The 25,327-nt window shown below is 35.6% G+C and overlaps 1 protein-coding gene across 7 annotated transcripts in view; it reads right to left on the bottom strand.

Annotated features, from left to right (window-relative positions):
• ARMC8 (armadillo repeat containing 8) overlaps positions 1-25,327 on the bottom strand; it is a 133,504-nt gene that overhangs the window by 100,690 nt on the left and 7,487 nt on the right. For 4 of the 7 annotated variants that reach the window (XM_074214856.1, XM_074214853.1, XM_074214858.1 and 1 more), the window contains exons 3-4: positions 20,242-20,303; positions 14,243-14,319 (exon numbers count right to left, since the gene is read on the bottom strand). In XM_074214856.1, the coding sequence (XP_074070957.1) occupies positions 14,243-14,319; positions 20,242-20,303 (139 nt within the window). Of the gene's footprint in view, positions 1-14,242; positions 14,320-20,241; positions 20,304-21,266; positions 21,402-25,327 lie in introns of all 7 variants that reach the window. The other 3 variants (XM_074214854.1, XM_074214855.1, XM_074214857.1) reach the window with 2 other exon arrangements.

Below are 25,327 nucleotides of genomic sequence, written 5' to 3'. Positions count from 1 at the left end.
AAAAAATAAGTATAATATATCTCAATTAATTGGAATAGTCTAGAAATAAGAGGTTTGCATTAACAATTTAAAAAGAAAATTGTTTTAGTTCAAACTTTTGTGACTGAAAATTTATCTAAAAGATGCTTTTTTCTTTTACTACTATGCATGGCATAAAGAACACATTCAATCTTTCTATAATTAAGAATTTTGCAGCTCTACATTGAATCATTATTATAAACATCAATGACAATGACAGTCCAGGAATAACAGTAATTCACTTTCATATGGCACTTTCCATTTTGCAATTCACTTTCCTCACAACTCTGTGAGACAGAAAAGCATTTCTACTCCTACTTTGCAGATAGAAACCACTAACTTTTCTGTTTTAAGGAAGACTCTCAAGTCCAAAGCTCTTTCCATTATTCAAATGTTTTTCTCCGAAAAAAAAAAAGAAATATTATTTATTTAAATTAATAAATAACTGGGGGAGGGAAGTTTTCATTAACTAAGGGTTCTGTTGAAGTAAAGTTTTGTCTGTTGCTTAAAATAATAGATGGTACCAAAAGTAGAAAGCTTTTTGTATGGAGAGTTGCCAGGGTCTAGGCTCCATCCTGACAAGAGCCAAGACCACATTCTTGTACAGTCTATTTGACTGACACAGAGGTGAGGACTGTGAACGTCTCCAATTCAGAAAAATTATGATAGAAAGACTTCTGACTCCTGAAAGCTAACCACGCTAATGTTCAGCATTATATTTTTATATTCCTTCTTAAATGTTCTTTATAATATTGAATCTAATTATTTTATGATTAAATACTAATATATTAAATACTAATATATTATTAATATAGCATATATCAGTAACATATATTAAATTTGTTGGCATTAACAAAGCTGATAGTCTATTTCATTTTTCCTATGTGGTTCAATTTTTGGAAACATACATTCTTAAAAATCTCCTCATTCTACTTTTTCCCTTTTTCACCTTTAAATGTTTTTTTCCTTTATCTTTCAACCTAGCAATAAATGATTCTATAGTAGTTATATCATACATAAAACAAAATGGCTTTCTATTAATTACTTTTTCCAACTATACTATTCCAGTTTTATTTTCTCCCTTAATACTACTCTTGGGACAGCTAGGTAGCACAGTGGCTAGAACACCTGTCCTGGAGTCAGGAGGACCTGAGTTCAAATTCCACCACAGACACCTAACAATAACCTAGCTGTGTGACCTTTGGCAAGTCACTTAACCCCATTGCCTTGCAAAAACTAAAAAACAAAAAAAAAATGGGGCGGCTAGGTGGTGCAATGGATAAAGCACTGGCCCTGGAGTCAGGAGTACCTGGGTTCAAGTCTGGTCTCAGACACTTAATAATTACCTAGCTGTGTGGCCTTGGGCAAGCCACTTAACCCCATTTGCCTTGCAAAAACCTAAATAAATAAATGAATGAATGAATGAAATAAATAGATAGACAGATAAATAAATAAATAAATAAAACTACTCTTAAATTATCCTTCCCAAAAACAAAAAAATTTTTTATAGAAAATAAAAATTTGTTAATACATATTGCCTTAACAAAAATGTGCATACCCTTTGATCCAACAATACCACTACTGGGTCTATACCCTGAAGAGATGATGAAAAAGGGTAAAAACATCACTTGCACAAAAAACATTCATAGCAGCCCTGTTTGTGGTGGCAAAGAATTGGAAATCAAGTACATATCCTTCAACTGAAGAATGGATTAACAAACTGTTATATGTATGTCATGGAACACTATTGTTCTATTAGAAAACAGGAGGGATGGGAATTCAGGGAAGCCTGGAGGGATCTGCATGAACTGATGCTGAGTGAGATGAGCAGAACCAGAAAAACATTGTACACTCTAACAACAATATGGGGGTAATGATCAAACTTGATGGACTTGCTTATTCCATCAGTGCAACAATCAGGGACAATTTGGGGCTATCTGAGATGGAGAATACCATCTCTATCCAGAAAAAGAATTGTGGAGTTTGAACAAAGACCAAGGACTATTACCTTTAAGTTAGAAAAAAAAAACCCTGATATCTTATTTTGTAATCTTGCTATCTCTTATACTTTATTTTTTTTCTTAAGGATATGATTTCTCTCTCATCACATTCAATTTGGATCAGTGTATACCATGGAAACAAGTAAAGACTGACAAACTGCCTTCTGTAGGAGGTGGGGGGAGGGAACTAAGATTGGGGGAAAATTATAAAACTCAAAATAAATAAAATCATTAAATTGAAAAAAATACATATTGCCTTAAATTCCTGAACTATTTATATACTCCCTTTGGACAAAGTAAATATTTAGTTGAATAGGTACCAGATTTAGAGCATCCCCCATTTTCTTTTATTTTCACTGAGAATAAATTCAGGCAGAAATGACTCAGGGATCTATCTATGTGGAGAGGCCAGATAGGGATCTGTTTAGGACAAATAGATATAATGTTAGAAAAAGAGAAGATGATTATAAAAGAAAAGCCAAAAAATTTCTTGGAGTCAGGGCAACTATCTCAACTTATTTTTAAAGTATAACAACTATCTCAACTTATTTTTAAAGTTAAAAAAAGATGCAAATTGTAAGCATATCATCTAGATATAAAGTAAGACTAATCCTTGGCAAACTAACAGAAGAGACTTGAAAATTTGACTTCTTCCATTCTTTCCTTCATTTCTTATTCTTGTACATGCTGAAGTACAAACCCTGAAAGTAACCAGTGACTTCCAACTGCCCAAAGATGTCCAAAGTTTGAAAGAAGCATGTCATTGAAATCTAGGCTTTTCTAGCAGTGCACAAGCTACAAAATGATCTTTCCTTAAACCTTCCCTTCCTCAATTTAATTAACAAATGTTTGTTGGATATATAAATACTCTGTAAGTTACTGAAAAGACAAAAATAATGAAACAATCTCAGTCTTAAAAAAAATTATTTTATTTGAAGCTATGGATACATGTGATACATATGAGAATAGAAGGTAGTTTTAAGAAAAGATAAGAATGCTGAGCTAAAGTCTTAAAAATAATAAAGAATTTAATAAGCATGGATGAAGGGAGTTCATTCCAGACAAGGGAAACAGCTTTAGAGGAAGAAAACATGGCGGAGCCGAGATGGTGGCATGAAGGCAGCATTCCCCTGACAACTCCGACCCTCCCAACCTCCCCCCCCCAAAAAACCAAATGAGGGCTCTAGCCAAAATTTAGAGGGGCAGAACCCACAGAATGACTGAGTGATACATTTTCCCAGTCCAAGATAACTTAGAAACTCTGCAGTAAAGGTGTGCTTCACCAGGACCGGGGGTTGGACAAGAAGCCATGGCACAGCCCAGCCTAGCTCAGCAAAGCGCTGACCAGCCCAGCCCAGAGGTCACCCACAGCAGCCTGAAAGGGCAGTGAGAGAACTCTGCTGCACCTGGGTGAGTGCAGACTGAGGAGCACTGGCCACAGAACCTGCAACAAGAATCGAGAGAAAGCATCCTGCACCCCCAGAGAAGGTAAAGGAAGTCTGAAGAGATTTCTCTGCTCTTCCTGGGACAGGACTCTGCTGTTTGCCTACACTCAGACCCAGGGCTCAGTTTGGGCATCCTTAACTAAGATAGCTGGATCCTGCCTCATAGCCTCAGGGCAGAGGGCAGTGTGGTGGTCATCCACATATCATAGCACGGCCTAGAGAGCCTAAGACCTTGGGAGGAATAAAGGTTCCAGTGGGGTGTCCCCCCCGAAAAAAAACCCCAAAGCCTTGTAAGTGCTGTAAATTAGCCTTGGGTTGAGGAAATGAGTAAACAACAGAAAAAGAAGGCTCTGACCATAGAGAATTACTTCAGTCCTATGGAAGGTCAAAACACATACTTCTGTATTCAGAGAAATAGAAAATGGGCTCAGACTGTGGATGAGCTCAAAAAAGGTTTTGAAAAGCAATTAAGGGAGGTGGAGGAAAAATTGGGAGAAATGAGAGCAATGCAGAAAAATCATGAAAACCAAATCAAAAGCTTGGTGAAAGAAATACAAAAAAATACTGAAGAAAATAATATGTTAAAAACCAGTTTAGGCCTAATGGAAAAAGCAAAACAAAAGGCAAATGAGGAGAAGAATGCCTTAAAAAGCAGAATTGGCCAGCTGGAAAAGGAGATTAAAAAAAGCTCTCTGAAGAAAATAACTCCTTCAAATGCAAAATGGAACTAAAGGAAGCTGATGACTTCACAAGAAATCAGGAAGAAATAAAACTCTTCCAAAAAAGCCAAAAATTGTAAGAAAATGTGAAATATCTCATTGGAAAAACAACTGACCTTGAAAACAGATCCAGAAGAAATAATCTGAAAATTATTGGACTATCTGAAAGCCACGACCAGGAAAAGAACCTAGATATCATTTTTCAAGAAATAATACAGCAAAATTGCCCTGAGATCCTAGAAGCTGAGGGGAAAATAGAAATTGAGAGAATTCACCGGTCACCCCCTGAAAGGAATCCCAAAAGAAAAACTTCCAGGAATATTATAGCCAAATTCCCAAACTCCCAAATCAAAGGGAAAATTTTAAAAGCTGCCAGAAACAGACAATTCAACTACCAAGGCTACATAGTCAGGATTACATAGGATTTGGCAGCATCTACATGAAGGGCTCATAGGGATTGGAATATGATATTCTGGAAGGCAAAAGATCTTGGTTTACAACCGAGAATCAACTACCTAGCAAAACTGAACATCCTCTCTTGGGGAAAAGATGGATTTTTCAATGAAACAGGGGACTTTCAAACTTTCCTAATGAGACGACCAGAGCTAAACAGAAAGTTTGATCTCCAATTACAGGACTCTGGTGAACCATAGTGGGAGCGGAAGAGAGGAACTAACTATGAGGAACTTGATGATGTTGAACTGTTTGTATTCCTGCATGGGAAGAAGATATTGATAACTCATATGAACTTTCTCATTTAAAAGAGCTGTTAGAAGGAATATATATATATATATATATATATATATATATATATATATATATGCAAGACATAGGAAGGAGTGGAATTTAATGGTATGATGTGGTAAAGGGACGGAGTCAATGGATGATGGGGGAAAAGTACTGGGAGGAAGGAAAAGGAAATGAAGAAGAAGCTGAGAGATTTCATATAAGAGTAAAAAAAAGCTTTTTCAATGGAGGGTAGGGGGAAAGGCAAGGGGGAATGAGTGAGCCTTCATTCTCATCAGAAATGGCTCAGGGAGGAAATGACATACACACTTAATAGGGTGAGGAAATCTGTCTTGCCCTGGAAAAGGATGGGAGGAAAGGGACAGGATGAGGGGGAATTGGGGGGAGGGAAGGGGGGAATAGGTGATAGAATAGAGAAAAGATCGAGGGAGAGGGTACTCAGATGCAACACACTTTTGGACAGGGCCAGGATGAAAGGAGAGATAGAGAGAGAATAGAATAAATGAGAGTGGGGAGAAATAGAGTGGAGGTACAGCTCGTAATAGCAACTGAGGGGAAAAATATTGAAGCAACTTCTCTGGTGGACTTATGGTAAAGAAAGCAACTCACCCCAGAGACAGAGCCATTGGAACCTGAACACAGACTGAAGTACAATTTTTTTCTCTCTCTCTATTCTTGAGATTTCCCATCTTCTTGGGGGGGGGGGAGGTTATGTTTACTCTTATAATATTCAATTTACATCAAATTATGGCATGGAAACAATGTAGAGACTGTCAGACAGCCTATTGTGGGTAAGAGGGAAGGAAGGAGGGAGAAAAATTGTAGAATTCAGAGTCTTGCAAAAAATGATGGGTACATATTACTATTGTATATAATTGGGAAACAAATAAAATGTTTAAAAATTTTTAAAAAAAGAGGAAGAAAACATCATAGTGGGAGATGGTAGATTAGGGAATAGTAGCATGCTTTGAATGGAATATATTGTATATTAGGGAATCACATGACTAAGCAGGAAAAGAAACTAGGAACTAGATTATGGATGGTCTTAAATCCCAGACTTGGGAGTTAGTATTTTATCTTTAGAGGCAATAGGGAGTAATAAAAGGTGAGATTTTAACATGAGAAAAATCTTTGTCTAAGGAATATTATTTTTGACTATTTTGTGAATTATGGATTAGAAAGAGGCAAAGGACAGAAAGAACAATTGGGAGGCTATTAAGGAAAGTGGTACTAAAGACCTGTATTAGAAAGATCTAAGAATGTGTGTGTGTGTGTGTGTGTGTGTGTGTCTGTGTGTGTGTCTGTGTGTATGTATGTATGTATGTATGTGTGTGTGTGTGTGTATAAATATAAAATATTGGGGAAATGTTTTTTTAGTTTTTTTTCTTTTGGCAAGGCAAATGGAGTTAAGTGATTTGCCCAAGATCACACAGCTAAGTAATTATCAAGTATCTGAGGCTGGATTTGAAATCAGGTCCTCCTGACTCCAAGGCCAGTGTTCTATCCAGGAAATTTTTTTTTTAAAGGAGGTCTTGGCAATTGATTCTGGGAGGCTGTCGGTGACGGAAGAAGCATGGGTAGAAGGGGCAGCTAGGTAGCGTAGTGGATAGAGCACCGGCCCTGGAGTCAGGAGTACCTGAGTTCAAATCCAGCCTCAGACACTTGATAATTACCTAGCTGTGTGGCCTTGGGCAAGCCACTTAACTCCATTTGCCTAGCAAAAACCTAAAAAAACAAAAACAAAAAAATCATGGGTAGAAGACAAAAATATGCATTATTGGTGGTACAAAGAATTGGTCCAATAATTCTGAAACAATAATTTGCTATCATTCTAGAAAATTTCTATTCATACCCTTTGGTATATAAATCAACAAAGTCAAAGACAAAAGGAAAAGTTACATACATACCCAAAATATTCATAGTAGCAATTTTTGTGATGGGAAAAAAAATTGAAAAAAAAGGTGCTCATCCCTGGAGGAACTATTTAACAAATTGAAGTATATGAATACAAAGGATCAATATCAAAAATTCAGAAAAAGCACCAGAAGATTTAAACAAACTGATGTCAATCAAAGAAAGGAAAACTAGTAATTCATAATAGCTATAATAATTTAAAGAAAACCACATTAAAAAGAACTTACCTCAGATAAAAGTCAATGATCAAGATTGGTGCTAGGGTATGGATGGTAATTAGTAGAGAAGCACAGAGAAAGAACTACATAGATAGCTAAAGGTTGAAAGAAAGGGGGACTAAGGATACTAAATAGTAGAAACATTATTAGACATAGTCCCTATATTGGTTTGTTTTCTTTTTGACAGTTGGGGGGGACAGTGCAGGGGGCAAACAAATGCATAAATAAAATCCTGGGGGTGCGGCTAGGTGGCATAGTGGATAAAGCACTGGCCTTGGAGTCAGGAGTACCTGGGTTCAAATCCAGTCTCAAGACACTTAATAATTACCTAGCTGTGTGGCCTTGGGCAAGCCACTTAACCCCATTTGCCTCGCAAAAAAAAAAAAAAAACTAAAAAAACTAAAAAAATAAAATCCTGGAAATATTTATGGTGTTACAAAATATCATCAAAAAATTGTTTTTCAAAAAGCAATGAATGACTCCAAGTTAATGAACCTGGGTGTGAGAATAATGCTTTCCTTTGAAAGAAGAAGTCTGAGGACCTGAAAGTTTAGATGGAATAAGGGAGAACAAGTAGGGACCTGCAAATAATGAGCTCCAATTTAAATAAGTTGGGTATAAAATAGTGATAGATTATCCAGAGAGTTGCCTACCAAGAAATAACTGAACACAGTAGGCAAAAAATAAACGAATTTAATTATAATTCAGAAATTGTAATTTAATAAACTAATGATATTTTACATAATTTGTTTCCGTATTTTCTACTGAATAAAAGATGATTCAGTGGTTTCACTAAAAGACCTCCTTAAAATCCCTTTTTTACTTAAATCACTTAAAGACTAAAGCAATGACAAAATAACTTGAATTCCAATATATATATATATATATATATATATATATATATATATATATATACACACACACACAGTGAGAGAGAGAGAGTGCCATTTTGTAATTTGTAATTTAAGTTGGACCTATACCATTACTGTTTCTGTAATTATTTAAAAGGGAAGGAACTAAACAGTCTTTTTTTTCCTTCCAAAATGCTATGTGTTTGTAGTAACACCATAATTGATAAAGACCAGTTTTCACAATTCCACAATTGACTCAAAACTTTATTAAACATCCTATTAAATAAGTATCCAATTAAATAACAACAAAAAAAGATTAAAAAATGACAAAAATACTGTTGCTGCTTGGATTATTAATAAGATAAGTATAATCTGAAAGATACAGTTTACATCCTGCTCCTAAAAGTTCTCTTATGAAAAGTCAAGTTATAATTATTAATGTATTTTCCTTTAATTTCACCTACTACATATTCATAAATGATTTCCTACATTGATATCTATTATTCTTCTTAAGCTCTAGCCAAGGATTCTTAATTGATAAATCATTTTTTCTATTAATATATATCAATTTTGTCATCGAAAAAAGATCTCAAATAATTCAATACCAAAAGCTAGGTTAATGTTTGAATCACCCTCCATACAAAGGAAGATTAACTCACAGGATTGAAAATCATTTTGAATTTTCCTGTTTCCTGAGTTGTTAACGAAACATTCCTTAGCCCAACTCCTCCACATTTAGATAAAATATTCTTTAGAAAGTAAACATCTGTCATCAGAAGTAATCACTAGCTAAGTATATAGCTTAATAGACCACTCTCTTATTCTCTTCATGGGTTGCAGTGATCAAACAAAATCATCCCCTACTGGGCAATCACCAGATGATGAGACCAATTAATCTACATAAGTCTTTTCATAAAAGTTCCTTGCCAAACATATCCTTGTAGTCTTTACAATATAGTAGAATTTGCTAGAGTGTGCTCCTCTGGTCCCATCCAAAAACTTGAAGAACCTGATTTTCATAACAAACTCTTTTTGCCAAAGGACAGTAGGGTTGCCACATTTGGACTTTTATATATCACAGTTCAGGATGTACATAGATATATATATATATATAGAGAGAGAGAGAGAGAGAGAGAGAGAGAATACACATGCAATTCATACTAAAACCAAATAATCTTGAAGGCACTGAAAAATCAGTTTTTAAGGTATCTCAAAGGAGAAATATAAGGGAATAAAAAGTACCCCCAAAAAGTGATCAAAAGAATAGCAATAATTATTCATTCATATGCCTATTTTCAAATTTACAAAAGTTATGACACTCATCTGTACATGTGCCAAGAACATCTTTCAAAAGGTATGAAATAGGAACAACAAATTATAACTCTATAGAAAACTCACACTTTATAGTTACAACTAACTGAAATGGGTAAAGATTTAAGATCCCACTGTGCTTACTGTTGATTATAGCAAAAAACATTTGACTCAGTGGAACAACATACCACTTTTTAGAGCTTCCTCCAACAAGGAGTCTCCCCTTAGCATGTATGTCAAAATCATTCAAGGTTCTATGGAAAGGGTAACAACAGGGATGACTTTGTTTAATGACCTGATTGTTAAGTATAACTTAAAACTGGGATATAAATATGCTTGCTAAAAGTGTTTGCTGTTGTTATGAAAAACATCCAGTGGTGAGTCCAAAAGAAAAATGGCATGGCCCTGCAGGCACTCCTATTCATAGCTGATATGCTGATTCAATCATTTTTGCTTTCATATTATCAGGATTTAGCACTGTGCCTGTCACATAATAGGCACTTCATAAATTATTGTTTAAGTGAATCAAGATTTGGGACATTACAATCTCCTAAATTATATTCAGTCACTCAAAAAAGTTTAATCTAACTATCCACAAAGGAAAAAGTAAACAGAAAAATTAAAATAATGAAAAATAATAATAGCTAGCATTTATATAGCATTTTTTAAGATTTTCGAGGCGCTTTGCATCTATTATCTCATTTGATCCTCACCAATAACTCTGAGGGTAGGTGTTATTATTATCCCTACTTTGCAAATGAGCAAATTGAGGCAGACAGAGGTTAGGTGACCTGCAGAGTCACACCCCTAATAACTATCTAAAACAGCTCAGCAAAGGTCTTCCTGACTCCAGGTCCAAGACTTCATCCACTATGCCAACTAGGATGTTTATTATACAAACTATCATATGAAATTAAATTGAAAAATCCACTGAGTTTTTCCATTAGCACTACAAATGTACAATGGCAATATCTAAAACTAAACAGAAAGGAGAAAGTTAAATTGCCTGAGGGAAACTGCACAATTCTTTTACTGCCCCAAGGCTTTTTCACTGAAACAAAAGCCCATCTCTTTTTAACAATATTCTTCTTGTAAGGTCACATAGACCTTACAAGTCATGGAACAGGAACAATCTCTAAAGAATGGCAAAAATACTCTGTTGCTGCCTGGATTATTAACAAGATAATAAGTATAATCTGAAAGATACACAATGGTAAAGCTCATAGTGGACATGGACAGAGTCCAACACAATATAAATGAAAATTTATCCAACAGTATTTAGGCTGTCATCAGAAAAAATGTATGACCAGAAATAAAATGAGCTAGTCAACTATCAAGAGAAAGTAATAACTACTGGTCAGCCTCCATTATATAATAATCCATTATATCCACATAAATATCAAAGAACAAAAGGATGGTCCTCAACAAACTGAGTGATGCTCATATGACAAATTTATCATTATCATTAATAATAATAAAAGCTAGCATATTTATAGGACATGGATAAGAACAACACAGAATGGACAAGAATGAGCTGCAACCTGTAACAGGTTGAAATAGAAGTCTCAAAAATGAGATCACTGAAGAATTGAAGTAAAGATATAAGCTCCAATCCATCAAACAAGCAAACATTTAAAATATGCTTGCTATGTTAGAATAGTTATTGGAGAGCCAAATATAAAAATTACACAGTCCCTGCCCTCAAAGAGCTTATAATTTACTAAAGGAATATAATGTTCACAGATGAGCAAATATAGAAAAGATAGAAAATAAATAAATAGTGATTTGAGTCAGAGTTGGGCAAACACTAGCAATTGAAGATTCGGGGAAAAGAATCCAAGATAGCACTTGAACTGAGCTTTGAAAGAACTATTGGTCCACAGGGATGAAGAAGGATATTTTATATTGGGAGGGACCCTATGCAATACTTGTCATGATTGCAAACTAAAATGTCAGTTTTCTGGACTGTGGAGCTCAAGAAAGGAAAAGGCCAAAAAAGCTAAAAACTGAAACAGACTGTAAAATCTTAATGGTAAAAGAGAGCCCTAAAGCTTCAAGACAGATAAAGGTAGTCAGATCTGGGCTCTAAAAATTTGATTGGACAGCCATGTGACAGAAGGATAGGACAGAGAAAATATCAGATTCAGGGTGACTAATTAAGAGACTATTACAATTCATATGGAGAAATAAAAAGTCAAGAATTGCCAGGAGCTTAATGAAAAAAAATGCAAACTAAGGTGGCTTTAGCACTACCCGATCTAAAATTATATTATAAAGCATCAGTCATCAAAACTGTTTGGTATTGGCTAAGAAATAGAGTGGTGGACCAGTGGAACAGACCAGGTGTAAAAGCAGGCGAGGAGTATGGTAATCTGCTGTTTGATAAACCCAAAGAGTCTGGCCACTGGGATAAAAACTCCCTCTGATAAAAACTGCTGGGATAACTGTAAGTTAGTATGGAAGAAACTTAGATTAGACCAACACCTCACACCCTTTACCAAGATAAGATCCAAATGGTTACAGGACATAGACATAAAAAACAATACTATAAGCAAATTAGAAGATCAAGGACTAGTCTACCTGTCGGATCTATGGAAAGGAGAACAGTTTATGACTAAGGAAGAGTTGGAGAACATCACTAAAAACCAATTAGATGATTCGATTACATTTAATTAAAAAGCTTTTCCACAGATAAAACCAATGTAATCAAGATCAAAAGAAAAGTAGTAAATTGGGAAACAATCTTTACAATTAATGATTCTGACAAAGGACTCATTTCTAAAATATACAGAGAACTGAGTCATATTTTTAAAACAAAAAGCCATTCCCCAATTGACAAATGGTCAAAGGATATACAAAGGCAATTTACAGACGAGATCAAAGCAATCCATAGCCATATGAAAAATTGCTCTAAATCATTAATTATTAAAGAAATACAAATTAAAGCTTCTCTGAGGTACCACCTCTCACCTCTCAGACTGGCCAATATGACCAGGAAGGATAATGATCATTGTTGGAAGGGATGTGGGAAATCTGGGACACTATTACACTGTTGGTGGAGCTGTGAACTCATTCAACCCCTCTGGAGAGCTATTTGGAACTATGCCCAAAGGGCAACAAAAATGTGCATACCCTTTGACCCAGCAATACCACTACTGGGTCTATACCCTGAAGAGATGAGGAAAAAGGGTAAAAACATTACTTGTACAAAAATATTTATAGCAGCCCTGTTTGTGGTGGCAAAGAATTGGAAATCCAGTAAATGTCCTTCAATTGGGGAATGGTTTAGCAAACTGTGGTATATGTATGTCATGGAACACTATTGTTCTATTAGAAACCAGGAGGGACGGAATTTCAGGGAAACCTGGAGGGATTTGCATGAACTAATGCTGAGTGAGATGAGCAGAACCAGAAAAACACTGTACACCCTAACAGCAACATGGGAGCGATGTTCAACCTTGAAGGACTTGCTCATTCCATCAGTGCAACAATTGGGAACAATTTTGGGCTGTCTGTCCAGATAAGGAGCTGTGGAGTTTGAACAAAGTACAAGGACTATTCCCTTTAATTTGGAAAAAAACCAAAACCAGATATCTTATTGTCTGATCTGGTTACCTCTGAGAATTCTGTTCTCTTTAAGGATATGATTTCTCTCTCATCACACCCAATTTGGATCAAGGTACAACATGGAAACAAAGTAAAGACTGACAGAGTGTTATCTTGGGGGGGGGGGAAGCAAGATTGGGAGAAAATTGTAAAACTCAATTAATATCTTTAATAAAAATTTTTAAAAAAAGTCAGAGAAAAAAATAAAAAAATAAAAAACAACAACAACAATAAAAAAAGAGACTATTACAGTAGTTCAAGTATGAAGCTGTGAGGCCAGAGTCATTATCTGACTACTCCCTTCTCTATAAACATCCTTCCTGTTTGCCTCAATACAACAGTTTTATCTTATTGTCTATGTCAAATTAATACCTATTTCTTAAAGTCCAACTCAAATAGCTTCTTTCATGAAACCTTCTTCTACCAGTCAATGACAACTTTTTCTTCTAGCAACTTAACAGAGCACTTTGTTTTGTGTTTCTCTAATGTAGTTATGAAGCATTTTATATCAGTTATCTAGGGAGGTGTTAAATTGCATGAAGGCAAACATGATCTTACCTAAGCTTGCATCTCCCTAATATATGCCTGGGTGCTCTGTACAAAAGATTTTCATTAAAAATATTTGTTGAATTGAATTAAAACTGTACTTTCCAAGGCAAGTAATGGGTTAAAAAGTGTCATTGATTTAAAAATCAAAAATTCACTATGGAAGTGTCAAAAAAAAAGTCAATCTTTTTGCTGTTATATTTCTAACCAAGTAGGCTATTTCTCAACTTCTGTCATTCTCCAATCTCTTTAATTTCTAAGTTCAAAATTGTGGATCCACAATGTGCCAAAACCTGGTGAAAAGTTTCAAGCAATAAAACTGAAACAAATGAATCCAAAGTAAAAAATTTAAAAGTAAAAGGAATTACATTATTTTCTTTCTGTTTGTCTCTTGCACAACTATATTCTTTCAAAACTGTCTTCTTTAAAAATCAAGTAATTATTTGATAAAATATATTTTAAAAGTTTTTCAATTCAATTAAGCTTGCTATGGCAAGCTATGTAAACAGTTGATCTATTTGTAAATAAAACTGCTTAATGATAGTCACTGAGATTGCAAAAAATTCTCCATATAAAATTCAGGGCAAAATATCAAAGGGAAAAATATAAAAAATAACAATTTCATACAAGAGTATCAACCAGGTCTCTATTATAGTAGCAAAAATATTTTCACATAAGTATTTGTAACTGTGAGTAATACCACACTTCCTATTCAGTTACTAAAAGATCAATTCCTTAAATTGTAAAACAAAATAGAATCATTTAATGATAAGTGCTGCTTTCCAAAGATAATTCAAGTAAAATAAGAATTATAAAACAAAAGATTCAAATGCTGAAAACAAACAAAACTTAAAATAAGCTACTTACATAACACCTTGTAGAACTTTCTGAGGATCAGGGTCAAATAGCCTGTCAACATAGTGGCGACTGCTAGCTGTCACTTCCTAGAAAGTAGAGGAAAAAATGACAGGTTGACAAAATTATGCATTATACTAAATACATGACAAGATAGTGGCATCAATATTTCTAAAATACTGTTGCTACCACCTATGAAATAAGAATACAAATTCCAACTAACACCCTATTCCTATGTATCTCCTTGATATGAGTGATCCCCAAATTCTAAAGCCTAGGCAATAATCAAAGCACACGCTCTAACAGACCCTATACCAAACTAGAAAAGCTTAACATATTTTGAGACACTTATGACTAAACTGTTGGTTACTGACAATTTTAGTGTATTCTAGCACTTCATCTTCCTTTCTAGGGTGTTCAGGATTGCATTGCAAATCTGCAAAGTATATTCATGATTAAATGATGGCTCATTTGTAGACTAAGAATATAATACTTGAAAATCCTCTCTCAATTATGTAAAAATAAGCAAGCAGAAAATGAAAATTCTAAATTAATATTCAAAATAGAGAACTGAGGGGCAGCTAGGTGGCACAGTGGATAAAGCATGGGCCCTGGAGTCAGGAGGACCTGAGTTCAAAACCAGCCTCACACACTTAATAATTACCTAGCTGTGTGGCCATGGGCAACCCTCTTAACTACATTGCCTTGCAAAAACCTACAAACAAACAAAATAGAGCACTGGCCTAGAGTCAGGAGAATGTGGGTTCAAATCTGGCCTCAAACACTTAATTCCCTAGTTGTGTGACCTTGGGCAAGTCACTTAACCTCACTGCCTTAAAAAAATAAAATTTTTTTTAATATATTATAAAATGAGAAGTACTAATTACAGAGAAAAATTTGCATATACTTTATGGTGCCCCACATATGATAATCAGTCAATATCTGTATAAACAATTTACTTTCTCATTGATCATAGAAAGTAGGAAAAGCCATTATAATAAACTGTGATGCCTTTAACCTATTTAAAATAGATTACCTGTTATAGCATTTCATTCAATATGTATGACTTCCTAAATGACCTTGGAAAAATTATAGCTTTTCTTCTTCTGTAAAATGGGGATAACAATACACATATGCAACCTCTAATCCACAAGGTAATTGTGAGACTAATATGACATCTAAGTAAAGTGCATTCTGAATTCTAGAGTACTTCTTAAGCATCTGGTTTTTTTGTTTTTGTTTCTGTTTATTTTGGGGGTTTTTTTGGGCAAGACAATGGAGTTAAGTGACTTGCCTAAGGTCAAACAGTCAGGTAATTATTAAGTGTCTGAGGTCACATTTGAACTTAGATCCTCCTCACTCCAGACCAGTGCTCTATCCACAGCTGCACCTAGCTGCCCTAGGATCTTTTTTAAAAAATTAAATTACAAGGTATTTTATAAGTTAAAGTGAAGAGTAAGAAAAATTAAATTTGTTTATTAGTCTAATATAGAACACATGAGATTTAAGTAAGAGAACCATAAAACTTTAACAATAAAAATCAATCAAAAGAGATGTCTGCTCTTTGCTAGGAAGAGTAAACTGCCTAAGAGTGCCTTTTCTAAAAGTTTACAGACTTAAAATATTAGCAGTTAAAATTCCAGTAGAACATTTTATGTAAACAAATAAAATGACAGCAAAATGTATATGGAAAAATTAGTGAGCAAAAATACCAATGAGTTATTTTAGGAAATAAGTTTTTTTTTAAATGACCAATGACTGAACATGTATAGCCCATAGCAACTTGCTACTGAATGGGGGTACAGGGTAGAGGGAGAAAAGGGATAAAATTTGGAACTCAAAGTTTTAAAAACAAATGTAAAAAATGTTTACATGTAACTAGAGAAAATAAAAAATAAAATACTAAAAAAATTTGATAGCAAAGAAACTTCCATATTCTGAAAAATATTTAATATTATTTTATATTTCAGAAAATTCAATAATCATTTAAATTAAAATTTAATTTAGAAAATTAATTTGTTTTAAAAAAGCACAGAAGGATCTCACTAAAACTAGGGATTTTAGAAATTTCATCTTTTTTTTTAATGTTTTTGGATCTATCCAAAATAAACTTGATAAAATTGTATAACGGAGAAAGGATTTCAATAAATGTTACTGGACAAAACAGGTAAATAGGAAGAAAAATAAACTTAGATCCATACCTCACTAATACCTTCCAGGTGGATTTATGAATTAAATAGTTCTACTTTTTTTGCACTTAAAAAATTAGAATAATAAAGGTTAATATACATCATCTAAATTTTGAGCAGGAAAATATTACATAAGACTTCATTTGGTAAAATACCTAGTACTTTCAATGATTTCATATTTACAGAGAGGGATTCTTCCATGTCATAAAAGCCCATCTTGTCAATACCATTATTCTGATGCTCTACATCAAGGCTCAATTACAAATGACTCAAAGGACAAAGTAAAGATTTGTTTCCAATAATCATTAGGATTTCAAGAGGTTAGAGAGATTCCAGCTCTACTCATTATCTGCATGACTTTGAATAAATCACTTCACCTCTCCTGGATTCAGTTTCTTCATTTCAAACATTAAGTCTCAAAACAGAACTTATTATCTCTCCCCAAAACCTAATCCCCTCCCAAATTTTCCTATCCTTGTACCCAACAACACTATCCTTCCTATAGACTTGCATTGCAAATTTGGTATTCTCTTGGATTCCTCCCTCATTTACTCCCCATATCCAAACAGTTTTCAGATTCTGTTCTTTCTATCTCTACAATATTTCTCCTCAAAATGTCCCCTTTTTTTTCACTTAGAGCCACTTCTTACCGGAAAGTGCAACAGTCTCCTAATTTATCTCCCTGACTCAAGTCTCTTCCCCCTCTAATCAATCTTCTACACAACTGCTGGAGAGATTTTTAAGTCTGACTATGTTACCCTGGGCAGCTAAGGTGGCACAATGGATAGGGTTCAGGACTTGAAGTCAGGAAGATTCATCCTCCTGAGTTCAGATCCTGCCCTATTTGCTTTAGTTTCCTCATCTGTAAAATGAACTGGAGAAGGAAATGGCAAACTAAAAATGCCAAGAAAACTCCAACTGGGATCAGAAAGTATCTGACAAGACTGAACAACAGCATAATATCACAGACCTACTCAGAAAACTCCAATGGCTTATGCACTCTAGGGGCAAGTACAAAATTCCTCAGTCACTTAAAGCCCTTCATAATCTGGAGAAACATAACCTTATTATACACACTTTACCTTCACACACTCAAAAGCCAAATTGGTCTTCTTGACCTTCTTCACAAGCAAAATGTCATCTCCTATAACCTTGACATTGGCAGTTACTCCCCCTCCCCATGCACAAAATTCAATCCTTTTTATGGATGCCTCTTAGCCCACATGATTTCTTTTGAGAGACACTTTAAATATGTGAATTCTTTCCTGAATAATATAGTTGTTAGTGCCACTCCCCCCAAAATTAACTTGGACTTATTTGATTCATATTGATTTTCAAATAGGTGGAAATGAAAAGGGGAAAGTATTTCAAGCTACTGGGGGGGGGGAGGATTAACCAGTGCAAATCCAAGGCCTAGACACAGGAGATAGAGTAATATTGTGGGGAAAATGTAGTGCAATCCTAGTGTGTCAGTAAAATATAGAAAGACTTGAAAGGTTGGAAGGGCATGGGTTGTGCATGCTGTATATATTGTGTCCTCTAAGAGACTGTAAGTTCCCTGAGAGCAAGGATTGTTTCTGATTTTTGTCTTTATATTCTCAACTATAGTGCCAGGAAAACAGTGATTAGTAAATGCTTGATGATTGATTTTACACATGGAAACTTCACCTTTTTCCTCCTTGGGAGTATATGCTGGTGTGTTATTGCTGGGTCAGGGTATGAATGGTTTGACTTTTTTAGTATGATCAAAATGGTTGAACCAATTTATAACTCTACCAACATATTATTAAATGTGCCCATCATTGGAAAAAAGTTTTAGAGATCATCTAGTCCAAACTCCCATCCACTTCAGAAATCTCTTTTATCTGATAAACAGCTATACAGCAATCATGAAAATAAGTGGAGAGCCCTGTATTGTAGCTATAGATTTATTTTGTCCCAATAGGCAGAAGTTCCATAATAAGTTTCTCACTGTAATTAAAATAACACAGATAATGTTGAAATCAAGCATGTAGAGTGCTGTTTCTTATTTGTATCCTAACTGCAATTTTCTACAGTTCTCAGATTAACAGTACATACCCTCTAAATAAACTCCCTCTTGTTCACTGTCACTTTGATGCTTCTAAGATAATAATTAACTGCATTATTAGCTTGCAATTCTCATCCCTTAAAAATCTATGCCTGACTGTCTTATACTTTTTCTTAGTAAGAATGAGGCTGTCTTGATCCATAATACCAGGAAGTTACATTCTGAAATCAACATTTAGTTTTGGTTTTTGCCTACAAGAGAAAAAAATTAAGGGATGGGAAGAGGGTCTAAATGATCTAATGTGGATAAAAGATATCAAGAATGAAGAGCTTTAATATTGTAATTTTTAAAAAGCACCTTAACTGGGGTAGAGAAACCAATTAGGAAGTCATGTCTAGGTTGGTGATAAGGGAGTGGTGGCTCAGTGGATAGAGATAAAAATCAGTATGAGAGATGGCAACTGACTGGCTATGTGGAATGGGAGGGGAGAAAATGAAGTCAACCCTGAGGTTATGCAAGCTTAGATGACTGAAAGGACAGTGTGGCCAACAGATTACTTTAGAAGATGAAAGGGGGGAGGAGATGATAATATAAAGATAGTTCTGATCTAGATCATAATCCATTTATTCCTGCTCACTGATATTAAAGTGTGTGTGTGTGTGTGTGTGTGTGTGTGTGTGTGTGTGTGTGTGTGTGTGATTTGTCTTCCTAGAATTGGTAGTAAATGACCCTTAGAATCAGGTCACAGGCATAAACTCATGATCCATCCCACTTTGGAGACCACTGCAATGGAATACACCTGGCAAAATCTTCAGTTAGCCTGAAGTCTTTCAATCACCAGGAAGAAGTGCATATTTTCCTTGGTAACTCATTTCATTTTTGCCACAGTTCTGACAAGTAGAAAAGTTTTCCATATTTAGAGGCTGCACAGGGGATCTTCTTTAGTGTGGAGTCAGGAAGAATTAACTTCAAATACAACCTCAGACACTTCTTAGTTGTGTACCCTAGGCATACATTTAGCCTCTGTCTGCCTCAGTTTCTTCAACTGTAAAATGGAGACAGCAACAACACCTGCCTCCCAGGGTTGTAGAGAGGATCAATTGAGATAATAATTGTATGCCTTTGGCATAGTGCCTGGCATGTAATAGGCATTATATCAATGCTTATTCCTTCTCCCTTCCCCCAAATTATAAAGCCAAATTTTCCACCCACTGATCTTATTTCTGCATTGTAGAAAAACAAAGTATAAATGAATCCACCAGACAACTGCTCTTGGAACATTTAAAGATAGCCAGAGGATTATCCTGTTACTCCAGGAAGACACCATATGTAAGTTTCTTGCCTTACCTTACCTTACCTACCCCCACCAGGTTTACTGCATCCAGTATATTTTTAGCAATGACAGTTAATATTTATTAAAACTCAGCTTGTTACATAACATTATACTACAAAACTATCACTATGGCCTAATCATGCTTACACCACCCACTGTGGGCCACCTTGTGTGTGTGTAGAATATGCCTAGTCCAGTAAAACAAATCCACACACTAGTCAAATCTGAAAACATTTACCTCATTCTGCAGTTTAGAGTTCCCCTGTCAGGAAAGAGGAACCATGTTTCATTAAATACTCAAGAATTATGGTTGGTCATTGAAAGGATTAGAGTGATTAAGTCTCTAGTTGTTTCTCTGTACAATGTTATTTTACAAATTGTTCTAATTCAATTCATTTCAATCTGAAATCAGCTCTTGACATTTCCTATGATGCAATAATATTTCATTACTTTCACATACCATCACTGGTTCAGTCATTCTCCAACTGATTAGGTAACCGCCTTGGTTTGAAGTTCTTTGCACTAGAAAAAGAGGGTAGCTATAATCTTTCAAAGAACAAATTTAAGACAGCTTTTGCAAGTCAGACTTAGAGGCATTTCAAAGTCTGAAATCATTTGTTCTCATACGCAAAAAAAAAAGCTTTAGAATTCCATGGAAAAATAAATCTGTTTAAAAAATAATTCAAGTTTGAAAATAAAAGGTATGAATAAATAAAGGACTTCTCTCATCAGTGTTTCAAAAACCAATAATAACTTTGTGATCCCAAAGAACAGAGTGTAATTTAAGCACACTCGAGCAAAGAAACTTTTAGCCTACTTCATTTCTTCCCTGGGCCTGTCTGCCTCTCCCTAGGTAACAAGTGCTCCCTCCCACCTCCCACTCAAATTTGAACACCTGATTGATATAACCCACTGCAGACAAGAACTTCTAAAATGAGAGATCCACTAGTCTTAGCCTCCCCAGGGCAGGGATTATGAGCACTGTGCCTCAACATGCCAGAAGAAGTATGTTACATTTAAATTTTTTTTAATTTTGTATTTTCCCAAGCTCCTTAGAACTACTACTCCTTGTTGTACTCTAAATTCAATGAGTATTTTTAAGTACTTACTATATGTAAGGCATTGTCTAATGCTTAATGTTTGATAAATAAGTTGATGCACTCCATGATAGTCTATAGAAATGTTATTTTGTGTCTAGGTAACTGGTTGTGTTATTCTTAGTTCCTGCTGGCATGGACACAAATATCACCTGAGCTATAAATAATCAGATCTTTCCACACTTGATGCCACCTCAAGCCATCAACTCTGATGAAAAGATTTATTTTTATTTCATTTCATTTATTTTTAATAGTTTAAAAGTTACATTTAGTTTGATTTTCAAAATAACCCCAGAAAGTACATAACATAATTATGCCCATTTTACAAATAAACTGAGGTTTCACTGTGATGAAGTGATTTTATTCATCATAATTTGATAAATCTTACCATGAAACTACATCTTTCTGACCTCCAAGGGCAGTGCTTTCTCCACTACAGATGTTGCATCTCTTGTAAATATTCACAAATGTCTGGAACATGAAAGTATCATGGCATAGGCATAGGAGATGAGCTCAGGTGCTCCTAGTTAGGATAAAAAGGTAATTGTGCAGGTATATACACTATGAGTGTCTAGCACAGAATTCTGCATAGTAAATGCTTAATGAAGGTTTGCTGAACTGAATTTATCTGATTTTGAATAAAAGGGTCCTGTTCCTTTTAGATTCTGTATAAAAATTCAAATTACAGCTATATAATGGAAGGAATAGAGGGGGTGGAGCTAAGATGGCAACAAGAGAGGATCCTCTCTTAGGTGCTCTCTCATACAACTTCTAAGCTAAGGACTAACTAAATTTTCGAGAGACAGAGCCCACAGAGGGATCCAGGGAGGCAGTTTACCTACTCAAGGTAACCTGGAAAAGAGCAGAAAGGCTCTGCTCCTCAGGCTTAGGGGGTGGCCTGTCAGAGGGGTGGCCCGCCAGAGTGAAAAGAACTTCAGCCTCTGGGAGGCAGCCCCAGGGCACTGGGAGCCGCAGCACACAGCAGTGGGGGAGTTTCCTGACCTATGCCAGGGGAGCACCAGGCACAACTTGGGGGAACAGTAGGGGACCTCTGCCAGAGAGGGCAGTGAAGCCCAGCCCCCAGGGCACACAGCCAGAAGCATGGCCAAGGCAGCCCAGATCCAGGAACAGAAGCAGGCGGAGCTGGTAAGCAGGAGCCCCCAGGGCATGAACCCATTGAACCTAGGGAGGGGAGTGAAGAGACTGGGAGCTAGCTCTGTCCCTGGAACAGGACTCTGGGGCTCTGAACACATTGGGCTCCGGCTATGACAGAGCTCAAAAAAGACTTTGAAAATCAAATGAGGGAGTTAGAAGAAAAACTGGGAAAAGAAATGAGAGAGATGGAGGAAAAACAAGAAAATGAAGACAGAATGACCAGAGCTGAACATAAGGTTTGATCTTATTACTATTATTACTATTTTTTTATTTTAATATTTTTTCTCTCCCCTTTACTTTATCGCTCAAGCCAGTCTATATTCATGGTGGTGGTGGTGGGGGGTTATTTCATTTACTCTTAAACAAGAATATTCTATTAATGTATAAAAATACATTATTTGTACAAAATGAGAATAAATATTAAATAATTTAAAAAAAAGAATGTGATCTACCCGTGACAGAGTTGGTGGTGTTGGAACACAGACTGAAGCACATTTATTATTATTATTATTATAATTACTATTATTATTATTGGGGGGTACAGGGCAAATGGGGCTGGGTGGCCTGCGGGGGGGGGGGGGGGGGAACGCATAGCAGGGTGATCGTTGGGTGTCTGAGGCCAGATTTGGACCCGGGTGCTCCTGACTCAAGGGCCAGTGCTCTATCCACCACCCAGCCACCCCTACTATTATTACTATTTTATTTTATTTTGGGTCTTTTTTTCTTTTTTTGGTTTTTGCAGGGCAGTGGGGTTGGCATGGCTTGCATGTCACACAGCTGGATGACTGTTGGGTGTATGGGGCTGGATGTGGGCTTGGGTGCTCCTGGCTCCAGGGCCGGTGCTCCGTCCACTGCGCCACTTGGCCATACCTACAATTATTACCATTATTTTTTTAATTTTAATTTTTTTCTCTCTCCTTTATCGCAAGCGAGCCTATATTTTTTGGGGGGAGGGGGTATTTTGTTTACTCTTAAACAAGAATATTTTATTAATGTATAAAAAACATTATTTGTACAGAATGAGAATAAATAAATATTAAATTTAAAGAATAAAAAAATAAGGAATAGAGCGCTATTGGACTATTTACTGATTCTGTGATTTTTACTCATCAATAATGCCATTCATTTGGAACACCAGTACTAGGGCTTTTTTATGCCCTCTCATCTAGAGTAGACAGGAACTGGGCAAATCATTCCTGCAGCTGACAGGGTCTGGGGTAATAGGAAAGCCATGGCTAGAGGTCAGAACCAAGTCATGGGGAAGCATGCCCCAAGAAATGTCCTACTAGGTACCTTAATCACACTAGGTGGTTAATCAAAGAAAGTTTTTTTATAATCAACTTAAGCTAAGTCTTGAATGGGGGATGGTATTGAGTAAGTAATAAGGTAGATTTCCTTCTAGTTGAAGAGTGAGTACTTAAGTTAGCATAGTCTATAAAACTTTACTGGGAGCTGAGTTGATTGATGTTTATGGCAATGAAGTTCTTTTAATTATTCAATATCAAGGGTTGAGTTTAAGCATAAGACATTGCCTTTGCTGACAGCAAATGATACAGAAATAACAATTTAAAATTTACAAAATATTTTACATACATTATTTCATATGTTCAACACTGAACAAAACTCAAGGTTAAGTACATCAAGTATTATTCAATCCATCAACAAGTATTCATAAAAAACCTATTATGTACCAAGCATAGTTTTATGTACAAAGAATGAAAAGATCTCTACCTGCCACAGCTCATGACCTAGCAAAAGAAACAGCTCATGACCTAGCAAAAGAAATAACTACATATAAAAAATACAAAGTATAAATAACCAGTTAATAAATACAAATGTATATAAAACAGTTAAGTACTAAGTAGTATGGGGAGAGGTAGAAGAGAATAAGCATTTATCTGATTTGAGAGAGCACTTGCAATTTAGGGAAAATCAGGAAAAGACTGCATGTAGATGTGCTTGATGATGATGTCCCCCTATTCTGAGGGGACAGCCTGTGCAAAGGTAAGGAAAGAGGAGCTAAGGTATTATGAGGAAGGAACAGAATAGAGACAGAAGAGCTGGATAGAAGCACAGGTGGGGGAGAGAGGTGATGATCAATGAAGCTACAAAGATGTTAGGGCTAGGTTCTACTGGGCTCTTTAAAAAAAATGTCCTAGATGCAATAAGAAGTCACAGAATTTGATTGAATTGGGTAGTGACATGGTCAAATAGGTGCTTAAGTAAAATTACTCTAGCAGCAGTAGGGTAGAATGGGGTGGGGCAAGGAGTCCATTTAGGAGGCTCTTCCAGTAATCTAGAAGAGAGGGAGGTGAAGAGTAACTGACTGAATTGAGATACCAGGTTTGCAATTAGAGAGGGGAGGTAGTTGCAAGAAATCTCATTAAAGTAGAACAAGATTTGTTGAATTGAACATTTGAGATGAGAGAATACAAGGATAATGCCAAGTCTTTAAACCTGGCATATTAGGGAAAAAGAGTGGAATTATGGAAAAAATGAGTTGAAGATATCTCTAAGACATTCAGTTTGAAATATCCAATAGACAAAATGTTGGACAGTCAACACCATAAAATAGAACATGTTTGAAAGAAAATACTACTGATACTAAATGATTCAAGAGGGAAAGTGCTAACAAATCCCTCAATTGTTTAAAGCCACAGGAGTTTCATTCTCAACTTTTTACATTCCCATCTTTCTCACTCTAAAAGACACTGAATCTCTATGCCTTTTTTTTTTAACAGTCCAAGTATTAGAACAAATATTTGGAATTCACTTCCAAATTCTGACTAACTTCAGCACACTTTTTTTCAATCTTGTTACTAGTGTTTTCACTCAAGTGAACTCAAGATAAAAAAGCTAATTCTCCCCAGTAGCTCTAGAGAGAGGGGAAAAAAATTCATGAATATGATAGACTCAGAGAAACCTGGAAAGCTCTTGATGAATTAATACATGGTGAAACAAGCAGAACCAGGAAAATATTTTATACATTATAGAGGATAACACTGTAGAGGACTCTAAACATTGGAATTTCTACTCACAAACCCAGAAGCCTGATAATAATAACAATAACTATCATTTACATAGTGGTATTGTGGGCCAGGCACTGTGATAATCAAGCACTTTACAATAATTATCTTATTTGATCCTCACAACAACTCTAGGAGGTAGGAGCTATAATTATGGAGTTTATGGCAAATAATCTCTATTTTTTCTGAAAAAGAATGAGATAAGGATCTCCATTGAGAGGATGGGAGGAGGAGGAGGAGGAGGAGGAGTCAGGGGAGGTTAGAGGAG

The sequence above is a fragment of the Macrotis lagotis genome, chromosome 1, assembly GCF_037893015.1.
Source record: "Macrotis lagotis isolate mMagLag1 chromosome 1, bilby.v1.9.chrom.fasta, whole genome shotgun sequence".
Lineage (NCBI taxonomy): Eukaryota > Metazoa > Chordata > Mammalia > Peramelemorphia > Peramelidae > Macrotis > Macrotis lagotis.
Note: the sequence above shows the minus strand (reverse complement) of the source record. Positions and strands in the feature narration are given on the sequence as shown.